This window comes from Balaenoptera ricei, chromosome 16 (assembly GCF_028023285.1).
Source record: "Balaenoptera ricei isolate mBalRic1 chromosome 16, mBalRic1.hap2, whole genome shotgun sequence".
NCBI classification, from domain to species: Eukaryota; Metazoa; Chordata; class Mammalia; order Artiodactyla; family Balaenopteridae; genus Balaenoptera; species Balaenoptera ricei.
This window is the reverse complement of record NC_082654.1, coordinates 16,138,375-16,154,062: the sequence shown is the minus strand read 5'-3', so window position 1 is coordinate 16,154,062 and position 15,688 is coordinate 16,138,375. Positions and strand designations below refer to the sequence as shown.

At 42.1% G+C, this 15,688-nt stretch overlaps 1 protein-coding gene across 15 annotated transcripts in view; it reads right to left on the bottom strand.

The window, feature by feature from the left end:
• Window positions 1–15,688, bottom strand: part of ABLIM1 (actin binding LIM protein 1) — a 343,354-nt gene that overhangs the window by 49,099 nt on the left and 278,567 nt on the right. For all 15 annotated transcript variants that reach the window (XM_059899450.1, XM_059899459.1, XM_059899452.1 and 12 more), the window contains 2 exons: window positions 4,427–4,514; window positions 959–1,017 (listed from right to left, as the gene is read on the bottom strand). In XM_059899450.1, the coding sequence (XP_059755433.1) occupies window positions 959–1,017; window positions 4,427–4,514 (147 nt within the window). The remainder of the gene's footprint in view (window positions 1–958; window positions 1,018–4,426; window positions 4,515–15,688) is intronic.

The window sequence follows — 15,688 nt, the reverse complement described above, 5'->3', positions numbered from 1 at the left end:
CTGAGGCACCAGGTGGCCTAGTCAACCTCCAGTTTTTCCAAGGGTACCACTAAGGTAGCTAAACTGAGGGAGTGTAGACTGGGGTCCAGTGTGATTATTGCTCTGAAGAATACTTCACAGCCCAAGTGAAAAACTGGGGGCATCTGAGTAAGATACAGATTATGATCATGGCCTTGCAACTGTGTACAGCTCTTTGCTTTTTAAACAGATAAAATATTGTCACCTGGAGGTGATCTGAGAATTGAGTAAGACCAAGGGAAGGCTTTAGAAGTGAGAGGTTAAAAAAAAAAAAAAAAGGAAAGAAAGATAAAAGAAGTGAGAGATAAAGAGAATCTATCCTCTTGCCCGAGTGGTCCATGTTCTAGGGAGTTACAAAAACATTTTGATGCTACCTAAGGTTTAAGTTACAAAAACAATCAAGGATACCTGTTTACATTGACACGTCTGGGCTCATCATGATTTTCCCCAAAGGTTTTATCTGACAAATCATCAGCTTTTGGAGATGGAGGCCACTTGGTGAATTTGGATTTGAGAGGCCAATCAAACGTAGAAAGAGCTGAGCAATGGCCTCAGAGTTTGGGTTGGAGTGATATTATGGACAAAGTACAAAAAGAGCCCGGTGATGAGGTCACCAGATGTTGGACCTAGAACTTGATGAAACATTTGTTCACATCTGTAAGGTTTGACTTTTCCCTTGAATGCTTTCCTAAGAACCTGACTTATGAGGCAAGGCTTATTTTGTCCAACACAAGCATTTGGAACAAAAACCACCATTGATTTAAGGTAGGAGGGGACCTCCTTTCTTGGCCAAATGGCCTTTCCACTTAGTCTGCTATAGAGGAAAAAAAAAAAGTTATAAAAAAGTACTTTCACCCAAACTCCAGTCCCCAAAATTAGTGACTACAAACACAGTGCCCAGCAAGTACACCTGGCATCATGGCACTATTGCCTTCCTTACCCGCAGTTTTTCCTCGGTCTTGGTGGATTGCTTACAGTCGGGATGCCAAACGGTAGAACCTGGAAAGACAATGCATGGCTAAGAATAAAGGAAATGGAAAGCAGCCACAGTCCTATTAGACAGAACTTCTGAGAGTGGCCCTGTGCCCAAGTGAATCATGACAGTTCAAACTCCAGGGGAGTTTTCCACCTCTGGTCTGAACCTGTTCTATAACAGTCATAATCCTAGACCACAGAGACCACTAATTGGGCACAGGAGTGTCTTGATGAAAGAGACATTTAGTTCTTGACTGGGTGGTGGTTTTTGTTTTTAAACTGTATCATTATCCTTTAAAAGTAATGTCTGTGTGCTTAGCAACAGCTGCATTTAATTTCAGAAATATAAGCCATAAGCCATGCTTATATAACATCAAAACAACCAAGCAATTTAGATGAGGGCAATAAAGTCAAACCAGATCGTCTATAACCAGAAGCAAAACTCACTGAATTTTCTGTTGATCCAACAGACACAGGAAATCAATCTAACTAGCAGAAAGGTTGAAAGTTACATTACAAATCCACAAGTTTTCCTTTAACTTTTAACCTTTGAATTAACTGCAAAAAGTCTTCACTTTTAAACTAATGAAGGCACTAATTAAGTGTCGTTTTCTGTTCCTGGGTTAATGCCTCACTTTATAGGAGTGTAAAGCACTTTCTTAGATGGTACCAGTACCAAAGAACTAAGCAAAACACTTATATCCAATCAAAAGCTCTTTTTCTTATAAGAATCAAATGTCTGCCTATGTGATTTTTTTACACCTAGATAGACAATCTATGTAATTTATGGCTAAGGCCTATATGTAAGTCTTATATGCTCATATAAGGGTATGTTCAAATGTGGGAATGGGCAGAAGAACTTGAAGAGGGACTTAAAAAGACCTAAGCGAATAAAGTTACTAAGTTGAAGACTCACAGACTTAGAGAATGAACTTATGGTCACCAGGGGGAAGGGAGGTGGGGGAGGGATTGTTTGGGAGTTTGGGGTTGACATGTCCACACTGCTGGATTTAAAATGGATAGCCAACAAGGACCTACTGTATAGCACAGGGAACTCTGCTCAATACTCTGTAACAACCTAATTGGGAAAAGAATTTGAAAAAGAATAGATACACATATCTGTATAACTGAATCACTTTGTTGTACACCTGAAACTAACACAACACTGTTAATCAACTACACTCCAACATAAAATAAAAAGTTAAAAAAATCTGAAAAAGTTACTAAGTGGAAAGCAGTAAGTAAATGATATAAACTTAATAAGAATCTCAGTATGAATATTAGACTTTCTACATTTCATTGTTGAAATCTTTCTCTCTTCAAGCAGCAATCTGTGTGTACTTGAAGTATCAAATTAAAATAACTCTCGAATTATTTTACACCACTGAACTAAAATACTATTAAATTAATGACAGGGAAAATACATTTTATATCAGAATAATACTTTAATCCCTATTTAGCAGTAATTTCTATCTTGCTTAACCCAGGGCCAAAAAAAAAAAAAAAAAAAATCAAACAAACCAAAACCAGGCAGACACATAGTCCATTCAGCACTAGCATTTACTCTGAAGCTGGCTACGAAGCACAGGAAATCGTCTTAATATGGAGAGCCAAGGGCCGGGGATCAGGGCCGGGTCCAGGAGCTGCGTGCGCTGTGGAGGTTCTACTGAGCGGGCGTCCTGGCCCAGAATCCCGGGTGTGCACATGGTGTCACACTGTTCTCCAGAGGTCAGACACATAGGGAATGTGAGCCAGAGAGAACATCGGATGCTGGGGAAGATGAAACTGCTCATTCTTCAAGGATATGCCAAGAGGGCAGGCAAAGAACACAGAAGCCCAGCTCCAGGAGAGATTTACAACAATCCCCCAATTCTGAATGTAGCCCAAACTAACAGAGTTGTTTATTTGTAGTATGAATGTGCTGCACTCATGCACAGCCTGAAACCACCCTCTCTATTCAGCTTCCAGAACCATGTGAACGTGCAGAGCTGCACCCAGACAGAACCCTGAGTCTCGGTTCTCAGCAGACACGGGGGTGACATGCACTCTTGGGACTTTGATTGTGAGTGCTGTAATTGACACACTCAGATCTAAAACAGAACCTGGAGACCAACTGAAGAATAAATCTGCTCCATGCTGAAAATATAAACCGACACCTGCCTATTGCTTTCATGGAATCACAGCCTGTCCTCAGGGGAAATGCGTCATATAAAGCACACGTGAGACCACGGATTTGGTGCCTCTCACTTGTCCTTATTGGGCCCTTGAAAATTCAGTGAGATTTTTAATCAAAATTTTTCAGAGAGATCCTTCTAAAGCTAAAAGGATGTTTGGGTTGTCAATTTCTCATCTAGCTAGCATTTTTAAGGGGAGAGTAGCCAAAGCTTTGCTCTAATACTCAAGAATCGTTTCCAGAGACTTTTCTTAGTTGCATAAAAACAAAAATTGAGAGCAAAGCAAACCATTCATTAAAACTACACATAGTGTTACATGCAGAGAGAGATGAAGAAATGACATGTAAAGGCCGATGAGACCCAGTAATTAGCGAAACTGAATAAGCAACAGCTCTTGTGGTTCTTGCTAATTTTACTGATAAGCCCTTGTCTATTTAATGACTCTTTTTCCCGCTAAAAATAGTAAAATGCTTGCACGATGGTGCTGTTTGACTGGAGGAGAATCCTCCCCTAAAGCTCTCTGAGAAGCTTCAGAAGTTTAGAGGAGACAAAAGCTAATCATAGCTGTACACTGGGAAAATTTCTCAAAATTATTTTCATTAAAAAAAAAAAAATTGAATGGCCCTCTGGTAATGAGCCCTTCCTTGGCACCAGAAACTTCTCAATTTCTCTGTCAGGGACTTTGGGTGTGTTCTCTCACTCTCTGTCCCTCTCTCTTACACTATGACAGCTATGTCCTCTTTGGGATGGGATGAAGTACATCTGTGATGCAATCCACCAAATATGAGATTTTCTTCTTCCTGAAAGCCTGGATAAGAGCAGCCTGGGAGGCCCCCCAAAATCCTTCTTCCCCCAGGACAGTGAAGTGAGAAGAGACAAAGTAGCCATCCAATGTGTAACATTTCTAGAAATGCTTTTCCTCTTTTGATCTTTTGTTTCCCAAGCATATTCCTGGGGGCTGGGTGGGAGGAGGGGTGGGGGGAGGGGGAGCTGATTTTCACTCTTGCCTAACCTCCATAGCAGCAAACATCAAGTCCAATTCATTCATCCAGAAGCAACACACCGGCTCTGTTAACGGTCTCAGGGGCTCACTGCCAGGATGTCAATTGCTTGGCTGATTAATACTAACTGATGAGGTAACATTTGGCTACATTGTAGCCCTGCAGCTAACGAAATGCCTCCTTCTCTAAAACCAAACATAGCAAGGTTTTCTTTCCCCAGGTGGGGAGAACTTAACTGGATTCTTGAGTCCACCTTACCTTGAAGATACATTTCCTCTCCTTCTGTGAACATCTGGTTGCATCTGCTGCATCGTGCACAGCTAGGGTGGTAATGTTTGTCACCTGCCTGCAAGAGAAGAGGTAGGAAATATTTCAGTCTATTACTGGTCACTGCTCCCAGCCTCTTTTCTGGATGTGGGAATCTGGAGGAAAAGAGAAGAAGCTAAGGCAGGAAAAATAATTGTCCAATTGACCGAACTTCCTATACCAACAGCCCTAGAAGCTGAAGCTGATCCCACTGGATCTGGGAGGGGCTCAAAGACCAGCTACTTGTGCCTGCCATGTGAGGTTGCCTTGCCTCTTGGGGTTTCTGGCATCCAGTTGTCTCTCAGCTTGGGCTCTCCTGGATGGTTGCCAGTTATACAGCATGTGCCTGAGATGAGCCCACTCCATTTCCCAAACAAGCCCACCTCAAAAACATTAACATCCAAATTGATGTTGGAGGCCAGTGTTGGTTTGTACTAAAGCAATAAAAAGAAAGGATCCTATTTAGCAGGTTCTTGCTTTCCTAGCTAAACAGTCTGAAAATAATATAATCTACCCAGCTTACATCAACATGAGAAAAACCATAGTAAAAACATCATCCGCTGCTTTTTATCTTAGGAGGAGCCCCAACTCTCTTCTCTGCTGCTTATAACAATCTTTTGCCAAAGTCTCATTTTAATTGTTTTCTGAAGAAGGCATGTTACTGAGGTGGCTCTGCATTATTCCTGAGCATTTCACATTCTTAAATATGACAGATGCCACCACAGTGGGTGTTGACTTCCCCAAAGCAAAATGTCACTGGACACAGGGACAAATCTGTAGACAGGTGCCAAGTCCCATTAGAGTCATGCTCCAAATGCATGCCCGACAAAGCAAAATCCTTTCGTCTACATCTTAGCAAAAAGTCTCGCCACCCCAAAATTATCATATGTACTCTGCAATTAAATCATTTCATCAATCGACCATAAAAACATTTCTTTTGCATTAACTGTGCACAAGGCATTGCTGAGAGCCCAGAGTTAGAAGTGGCTTCACCCTGTGCCTGCGTGAAATCTCAACAGGAAATCAGAGGTCAGGTAGTGATTCCTTTCTCACACCCTCCTGTAGAAACTATGAAACCAATTAGCTACTAGAGTGTGAGATGGTGGTCAGCTACTCAAGATAACCCAGTGGGAAAAAAATGGAAGTTATTTACAAGTAGAAGCCAGGAATGAAATCTTTTCAGTGGTGCCTGCCAGAAAATTCCAGAAGTGGAATTTTGCTCTTATCCACACAGCATTATTTATTTATTTTTTCGGCAGGGGGGTGGTGGTGGGGTGTGTAGGATGGGTGGGGGGGGGGGCATGTGAGGGGAGTATAGGAAATGTTCACACAAAGTAGCCCTTTCTCTTCGGCCATCCAGGGTCCAATGTGAGTGAAAGGAGGAAGAGAAAATATTACTCAGTTCTAAACTGTGTTGGGTCAGCTGGGATATCAATGCTGGGAGGTCCCAGGCATTTGGACAATCTCTGAATTCTCAAGGAAAATGTAGGGGACAGAATTAAGGCCCCTTGATGGGAATCTGGTGTAGTCTGCAGTGAAAAGCACACGCCCTCAGTAAGCTAGAAATAGAAAGAAATTTCTTCAAGCTGATAAAGTGTATCTACCATATTTAGTGGTGCAATATTAGAAGCATTCTAATTAAAGATAAGAACAAGGCAGAGATGTATACTTTCACCAGCGTTTTTCTTTATGGTTTTAGTCCTAACCTATGTGATAGATCAAGAAAAAGAAATCAGTATAAAGGTCACTAATAAAAGAGTTCAGTTAAGCAGCTAGATAAAAAATTAATATATAAAAACCAATAGTTTTCCTATTCACTAGTAATACAAATTAAGTCCAGGTGATGGGAAAACAGGTCCCTATTTGTAATATAGCAACAAATAAACCCTTCGATGAAAGATCTACATAAGGATCTTAACTGATGGGCATGAAAGACTTAAATAGAGACATATGGTACTTGCGGATGGGAAAACTAAACATAGTAAAGATGCCAAATTATCCAAAATGAACCTATTAATGCAATATATTCTCAGTCAAAATACACACAGGAGTTTCTTTTATAGAACTTGACAAGCTGATTTTAAAAGTTCACATGGAAGAAAAATTGCACAAAAATATAAAAACTGTTTTGGAAAAGAGAGCGGCAGTGAAAGGGGTTTTTCCCTTCCCAAATAAAAAGTTATTCTAAGGCTAAAATAATTAAAGTGTTCTAATATTGGTGCAGGGATAGAAGATAAATCAGTGGGACAGAAGAGAGGAACCAGGTGCCCAGCCATAGATACAACAAGAAAATTATGATAAAGGTGGTGTTTCAAATGAGTTGAAAGAAATGGGTTATTCAATTAACGGTGAGAACAATGAGTTTTTCACTTAGAAAAAGTTAAATCTAGATTCCTAACTCACAACCTACACAAAAACAAATTCTAGAGAGGTACAAAGTTAAAAGTTGAAACAAAATCATAGAAATATTAGAAGAATATGAAGGAGACTGTTTTAACAAACTTGGGAAGGCTTTCCTAAGCAAGGCAAAGCCTAGAAACAATAAAGATAAGTATTGACTGTGTACATGTGCCTGCACACATACACACATGCACACACAATCTCTAGACATAAAACAAAGTTACAGACAGGGATAAAATATCTGTCATGCATTTCAGAGAAAAGATTATTATCCAGAATTTATAAAGAGCATCTACAATGAAAACTAAATGGCAATATGGGCAAAAGGCAATTTCCAGAGGAAAGGTAGATAACCCCCCAAATAATTAGCTCAACCCCACCAGGAATCAGGGAAGCACAATTTAGAAAAAGAGTGTTTTTCTTCAACAAATTGGTAAAGATAAGAAGAAGACTAATGTGAGGAAACAGGCATTCTCACAGACTGTTGGTGAGCAAAATTCTTTTTGGAAAGCAATATTTATTGAAATTTAATGTGTACGTACATATTACTCCCTGATGAACAATTCCACTTGTAAAAGCCATTCTACAGAAATTCTCACACATGTGCCCAAAAGTGTATGTATTAAAGGGTATTCAGTTTTGAATCATTTATAACAGCAAAGAACAAGGAAACAGAAGCAACCTAAATAAGAAAGTAGTGAAATAAAATATTGACTCATGTAGCCATTAAAAGAAAGAAGTAAACGTATATGTATTTATATGGAAAGAGTTCAAACAAATACTACTAAGAGAAAAAAACCAAGTGGAAAAATAATGCCTGTGATATGGCCACATATAGTAGTGGTCAAAAGTGTGGAGATACTGGGGTAAGTCTGACTGGATTCAAATCCAGTTTCAGCACTATGTGGTCCTGTAAAGGTGACAATCTCCCTAACCTTCACTTCCACAGCTGTAAAATGGGTAGAATAATAGCACTTAACTCATGGAGCTGATGAGAGGGCTAGTATATTGCCTGCCCTCACCCTCTGCCCCCCAACATCCAGTCCTATAAGTCAGGCACTGTTACTATTATTTATGCTGGAGAGGACACACATATATATATATATATATGTATATTGATTTTATATGCGTGCCCTGCATGGAGAGAAGGTAGGGAGAATGCACACCAGTTAGTCTTCTGTGATTCCTTGTGGGGAAAGAGGAAGGAGCAGGGTGGGAACCTACCAATTTCCTTTATATGTTTCTGTATTGCTTTGATCTTTTACAAGAATTCATTTTTATGTTAACTGTGTAATAAGGAAATAAAGACTAAGAAGAAAAAAGTCCATTGTCTCTTGGAGTCATAACACCCAATGTGATCTTGGGCAAATCACAAACTCTTGGAAACTCCATTGCAAAGTAGAGATGATGAAGTTGATGGTGACAATAACAATAAAAGTGAACATTTTTACGATTATTCTGTGTCAGTCACTGTTCTACATACTTCATAAACATTCAGTCATTTGTTTCACAATAACCTCCTAAGGTTATTATTCCCTACTTTATAGATGAGGAAGCTGAGGCTTGGAGAGACTTAGTAAACTTGTTCCTGGTCACACAGCTAGAAAGTGGTAGGGCCAGGCTGCAAACCCAGGTAGTCTGGCTCTGGAGCACATGTTCCTAACTTGTACCATAACTAATACCCATACAGTACCCCAGCGCTGCACCTACCTCACAGGGATGCTAGGGTGAACGATCAAATGACATTTCGAAAATGTTGTGATGTACTGCGTACAATAGTAGGAATAACAACATAATAATCCTTTGCACAGAGATGGTTCTAGGGTCATCCACAGAAAGGCTTGTTAGCACGGTTTGGGATGCTGACAAAAGGCTCTCTGGATGCTGCCGCCCTTTCCCAAGGACAGGCAAACGAGAGTAACTGTGTTACATGAGCTGTCATACAAGATGGACGGAAGATTTGTCAAGCGCTCCTGTGGCAGGGCTCTGCTCTGTAAGTCATGAGCAAAACCACTGCTGAGAAACAGCGCCAGCATAACGCCAGGGGCATCGGTCTTGACCCGTGCACTTGCCTCATCCCATGATGCTGAACATGTCAAGAGATACAGTGAGCCAGAATCAAAGGACAGTTGCAGAGCCGTTTAAGAGTCTTCCTGTTTGTGCAGCAGTGCAGGCCTGGGGGGCGGGGGGCACAGGGCCATGCGCTCAGGATAGGGGAGCCCCTCCTTTGCATGTGTGAGCCACCCCGTCTCTGTTTCACTTCTTCTTAACACAGGCACCCGTGATGGTTCACAGACAAGCCCTGTGCACAGGGTCAGCAAAGGTAACAGAGCTGAACACAGACGGGGTTATATGCAAACTAACCAAAAAAACTGGATGTAGCTGAATCCAAAGCATTTAAATTAGAGTCATTTTTAGAAGAAGGAAAAGTATTTCAGATCATGAGCAAAATGAGACTAAACAGCGTCCATCTACGAACAGATGAGGAACACACAATTCACTGTGGAGAGGAGGCTATTGATTACAAACTTTTTTTTTTTTTTTAAAGATTTAATTTTATTTATTTTTGGCTGCTTTGGGTCTTCGTTGCGGCACGCGGGCTTTCTCTAGTTGCAGCGAGCGGGGGGCTACTCTTTGTTGTGGTGTGCGGGCTTCTCATTGTGGTGGCTTCTCTTTGTTGCAGAGCATGGGCTCTAGGCGCGAGGCCAACTAACTTCAATAGTTGTGGCTCGTGGGCTCTAGAGCACAGGCTCAGCAGTTGTGGCGCATGGGCTTAGTTGCTCTGTGGCATGTGGGATCTTCCCAGACCAGGGATCGAACCCTTGTCCCCTGCATTGGCAGGCAGATTCTTATCTACTGCGCCACCAGGGAAGTCCCCTGATTGCAAACTTTTGAAGCACCGTGGGCTTTGTTGTGACAGGTGACTTCGTAAGCAGTGGTTACCGGGTACCTGTCCCCAGGCCCACACCCTGGAACACCAGCTCTGCCTCAGCCCGAGAGGCCAGATGTACCTCTGGGGCTCACTACAGCCCTGTCATTACCATTTCCCGTCCATCTTTGTACGCTGCTATTTAAAAAATTACAACCTTACTTATTTTCACATATTCAAAATGCACACGTTAAAAAGTCCACATTCTGGCTGGCATTAAACTCTATAGACCATAAACAATTTGTTTATTTAGTTGAGTTTAATAAAAGCACCTGCATACACATTCAAAGTGCTAAAAATCACTTGCCTTTAATGGTGCTGATTAAGTCACACTTCTGTGGTTATTATTCCTATTTAGTTAATCTCTAACTTGAAGTATAAACTTTATCATACAGGCGAGAATACCATCTGGGGAAATACCACCTGCTATAAAGCAGGAGAAAGGAGCCCTGAACTCCTTGTGGACACGGGGTGCAGGGAAAGGGTTACAAGATTCAGAATCAGGAGACTGGGGTATTATTTCTTTATTTCTTACTCATGGGACCTCAATTATGTCACTACTTACCCTCTCCAAGGCCCAGGACCCTCCTCTGTAAAAAGTGAAGGGCTGGACTAGACAATTTCAAGTCCCATCCTGCTGTAAAATTCTATGATTCTGTGTGAAATCCCGTCCCTCTACAAGCTCACATGGCAGTGTTAACAGAAAAGTAATCTCGGTAGAGAAAGGACATTCTTGATGGCAGGGAATGGAATTTAACCAAAGACTCCATAATGTCTGACAGCCAGGAGGAGTTCTGAGGCCCTAAGCCCTGTGCCAATGTAACAGTCCACTGGGAGTAGAAAATAGAACTGTAATTATAGACCCCGTCCTTGGACAGATAATCTGCTTAGCTCCGGAATGGCTAACTGCCCTTTTCAGTTTCTCTTTACCCCTTTTCTCTTGGAGTGCTTTACTCCTGATACTGCCCAGGAGATATGAAACATGGCCCTTGAGGTCAGCCTTCAGCAATTTATAGCTTATGCCACGCCTCCTTCCAAAAAAGACTTCCAGATGCTTATCAGAGAAGGCTGTGACCTGAAAACAATGGAACAAAAACCTTAGAGGAAAAAAAAAATCAAAAGGCTCCACACTCAGGCAAACATGTTTGTTGGGATCTGAGCTTCTCAGTAGATGAGGACAAAAGGGAAAATGGGCCACGAAAGTCTCACTGTGTGAAAAAAAATGGTCACATACAATTGTCACTAGAGAGGCAAGGTTTCCTGATTCTAAGTTAGTAACAGTCACTGCAGGCTGAGGTTCAATAGGGTCTTGCTCTTTTCCAGGCATGGTACCAAGGGCTCTGAGTGATGGCTCTCACACAGTCCTGTGAGGTAGGTGCTATTTTACAGTCTTGTTCTGCAAGCAAAAACTGAAAGCTCAAAGTGAACAAATTCTCCAAAGCTCTCAATGCTTCCAAAAAGCAGAGCTGGGTTGTGAGTCCAGGTCACCTGACTCCAGGCCTCCTCTTGCATAAACTGCCTCCAAAAAGCACCAAAGGAATTCTCATAGGGAGACCTCAGTTCTGGAGCAGCAAAACAACTTCCACACTAATTTCGACGATGGCTGGAAATGTCCAAGTAGTTGTTTCTTACACAGACCCTTGAGAAAAACTGAGGGTGTATGTAGCACTGAAAGGTCATTGAATGAAATCATTCTCACAGGGGAAGTTAAACTATCAAGGTCTAGGTTTGCAGTCTCATTTTTTTTTTTTTTTTTTTTTTTTAATTTATTTATTTATTTATTTATTTAGTTAGTTATTTATGGCTGTGTTGGGTTTTCGTTTCTGTGCGGGGGCTTTCTCCAGTCGCGGCAAGTGGGGGCCACTCCTCATCGCGATGCGCGGGCCTCCCACCATCACGGCCTCTCTTGTTGCAGAGCACAGGCTCCAGACGCGCAGGCTCAGTAATTGTGGCTCACGGGCCCAGCCGCTCCGCGGCACGTGGGATCCCCCCAGACCAGGGCTCGAACCCGTGTCCCCCGCATCGGCAGGCAGACTCCCAACCACTGCGCCACCAGGGAAGCCCTGCAGTCTCATTTTTAAAAATCTAACTTGATTCAGAGATGGTGCTCAGAATACCCAGAGGAGTAAACAAATTGCATTTCTGTCCCTGAGACTCCCGCAAACATGGGTCTGGTTGATGGTGCTTTCAGACTCAGGACATGCAAACACTTGGAGGTTAGTGTGTTGACCTAGGTCAGGGGTTTTCTAACTTTTCTGCACATAAGCAACACCCAAGAGCCTTTTAAACATGGGTTCAATGGCCCTGGGGTGGGGCCCAGAAATAAGCTTCTTTTGTTTTATTTTGTAAGCACTGACCTAAGTCCATGCAGATCATTGTGAACTGGGGAAACCTGACAGTAGCTGAGGAAGCCAAAGGGAGTAACAAGGATGTGGCAGGTGCATGGGTGGGGAGGGAGAGGCAGAATCACGCTAGTTCCCGTTTTGCTCCTGTAGAAAGGCGGTGTGAGGGCTGACTCAGCCTTTTCTGCATTTGTTGTTTTTTTCCCTTGAAGTGGGAGAGGTTTCCAGTGCAACTGGACCAGCTTGATCCCGAAGCTACCACTCCCCTGTTCCGGGAGGCTTTTTTTTCCCTGATGCAGCATCCTGTTTAGGCAGGGTCATGAGGGTGCGCCTTGGCCCAAAGTTTGGATCCTGGGCAAAGGTGAATAAATCAGTCTGCCCAGGCAGCTTGCACAAAGCCCACAGGGCTCCCCACAAGTCTGTGCACAGCTAGTCTGCACAGAGAAGAGCAAACATCCTGCAGCCCTGCCACCTCACCGACTATATAGCCCCAACTGCGGCCCCTGCTCCAAACATCAGGGGGAGGGGCGGCGGCTGGTCTTCCCCAGAGAAGATGCACAAAACGGTGCAGAGAGAAATACGCAATGGCATTCCAGCGCTCTGGTTCCCTCTGACCAGCTCAAAATATAAAAGAATAAAAAAGGCTGCAACACCCCGGTGTAACTGCACACTGGCTTTTGGCAGATGGTTACTGCTATCTCATCTCCTTCCAAGGAAGGAAGTGCAAAAACTTTTAAGCAGTCTTTGCAGTTTAACAGTGCTAGATAAACATTATCTGTAGATATGTGCATTCCTGAAAGACCTAACTGGTCTCTTTAAATTGATCAATAGAGTCAGTGTAATCTTTACCAAAATCCCAGTCAGATTATTTGTACATTGACAAGCCAATCCTAAAATTTATATGGCAATAGGAGAGTGGTGTAGCTACTTTGGAAACCTCTTTAGCAGTTTCTCAAAAAGTTGAACATAAATATACCATGCAACCCAGCACACTTCCACTCCTAGGTTTCGAACTAAAAGAAATGGTAACTTATGTCCACTCAAAGACTTATACGCAAAAGTTCACAGCAGTGTTCTCCAAAAATAGCCCCAAACTGGAAATAATCCAAATGACTCTCAGCTAGTGAACAGATAAACAAAATGTGGAACATTCAAATAATGCAATACTGCAAAGCTACTGCTTTTAAATAAAAGGAACAAACTGCTGCTACATACAACATAGATGACCCTCAACAACATGATGTTAAGTGAAAGAAGCCAGACACGAAAGACTACATATTGATTCCATTTCTATGAAATTTCTAGAAAAGGCAAAAGGAAAGAGATACAAAGTAGATTGGTGGTTGCTGGAAATGGGGATGGGAATAAGATTGGGAGCAGGGTTGACTGCAAAGTCAAAATGAGGTGATGGAAAAGTTGTAAAACTGCATTGTGGTGATGGCTGCACAACTGTTTAAATGTAATAAAAATAAACTGTATTTTATGGTACATAAACTATTCTTTAATAAAGAGACAGGACAATTAAAAAAAAGAAAGAAAGAAAACAGTAGGGAGTGGGGGAAAGACCTGACTGGAAGACAAGAGAAACTTTCCTGTGCACTGTTCACAAGGACACATCAGGGCGTGCATGCATTCATTCCTTTTGGGGGGGGTCCAGATTCCTTTGGAAAGCTGTTGAAAAATAAAGATTTTTTTTTTTTTTTGCAGAACAAAATATACCTGCATATATAGAAAGCTAGATATATGTGTGCAATATTGTACTGTTAGCAGTTGTCTAAAGACTTGAACATTTTCAAAGGGATTAGAAAATAATTGCCTAATTTGCTAATCTAATCAGTATTTCTCTTGCTTCAGAGGAATCACTATTCTCTTGTACAACAAGAGAAATGGAGCTGCAGAGAGATTAAGTAACTTGCTGGGGACCACATGAGACACTGAAACGAAAACCTGGGCTACGCCATTAACCTTAGTGTCGCTACTGGGAATCTCTCAGGCTGGTTCTTTGGCTGTGTGCTTTCATGCACAATATTTAATTGGAATTTTATCTGAACTTTTGAAGCAGGTGACATCATCCTTCATGTTTTATGGTGATCAAACCGAGGCTCAGAAGCCAAATGACTTGCTGCACCAAAACCAAGGTCACACAGCTAAGTGTCAGAACTAGGAAACATCCCAGGTCTTCGGACACAAGTTCGATTCTCTTGTACTGATATCACCACATCATGGATACAATACTTCTCTTGTTTCAGAAATCTCAGGCAACTAGAAAAATAAATAGAAATATCCTGTATGATATAAAAAGATGGCCAAAATGATTGAGAAGTTCTGTTAACATGTATTTTGAATAGTTTGCCAAATTTCAAGGCAGAGCAAATAACTACACTGAAGGCAAAACGTAAATCTGAAATGCACGGATATCTGCATTTGAAACTAACCTCTCCTCTCTGGTGTTCCCACAGCTCTGGGCTTGGGCTGTCCCACACATTTAACTTTGCCTCTAACGTTATTGAAATGGAGAAGGACGATATGGTCCTTGCCCTCTCATGTCCTCAGCCTGCCTTTTGTCTGTGGAAAAACTTTAGTCAAAGAATAAGTTTAATCAGAGAAGTGAGAAAATGCAGAAACAAAGGAAAACAGTCAAAGGAGACCAAATAATAATAGTTTAGTCATTAAACATAGTCAAGGACCTTTAGATCCTCCTTAAGGGCTATAGACAAAATTCTGAGCCATATCCTGCGAGCTGTCTTACAGATACTGAAACCCCCGCCAGGTGGAAGAAATGAACTACATGATGACCAGGCTGTAGCCATGGCATAAGCTGCCACAATTCCGAGAACTGGCCTCAAAGAAATGGAAACGAACGGAACCTGAAACTGAAGATTAACTGTACCTGAAACAATCAAGATGATGCTGGTTGACCACCGATGACCAATTCCAAGATGACTGTCAGAGCCTGACAAAGAGTTGGCCTTTGGACAGGTGTCCACCCTCCCCGGTTGCCAGCATCCAAAATAAAACAAACTTTCCTCTCCACCAACCTGGGCTCTTTATTGGCTTTTGAGAGGCGAGCAGCCGGACCCCACTTTCAGTTACATTATGCCTGGGCTGTCTGCCCCATCCCACTGTCCAACATGGAGTAGAAAGAGATGGGCTTTGGAATCAAGAGAACCCAGGGTCTGCATTCTGACCTTGCAAATGGTGTGGCCTTGGGCACTTTTCTGGACTTATTTCTTCAACTGTAAAAACTGGCATAAGAAAACCTGCCACATAGGATTGTTATGAAAATTAAATAACCAAAGGCAAGTTCAGTTCATACCAAAGTAAGTATCTGGTACCAGTAAGTGCAGGTGAGCTTGCTCCCTCTCGTTCACGTTAGATTATACATCCCTTTAAAGACGTGGGCCACACATGTGTCATCATAGCTCTAGGATCTCTCTTGCTTTCCATGGAGCAAGTTCTCTAGAAATGTCGGGTAAATTAACAGGCCAACAGAAGCCCTTATCCCCAAATCTCCAGATGCTGAGCAACCATTTCCTGCACAAT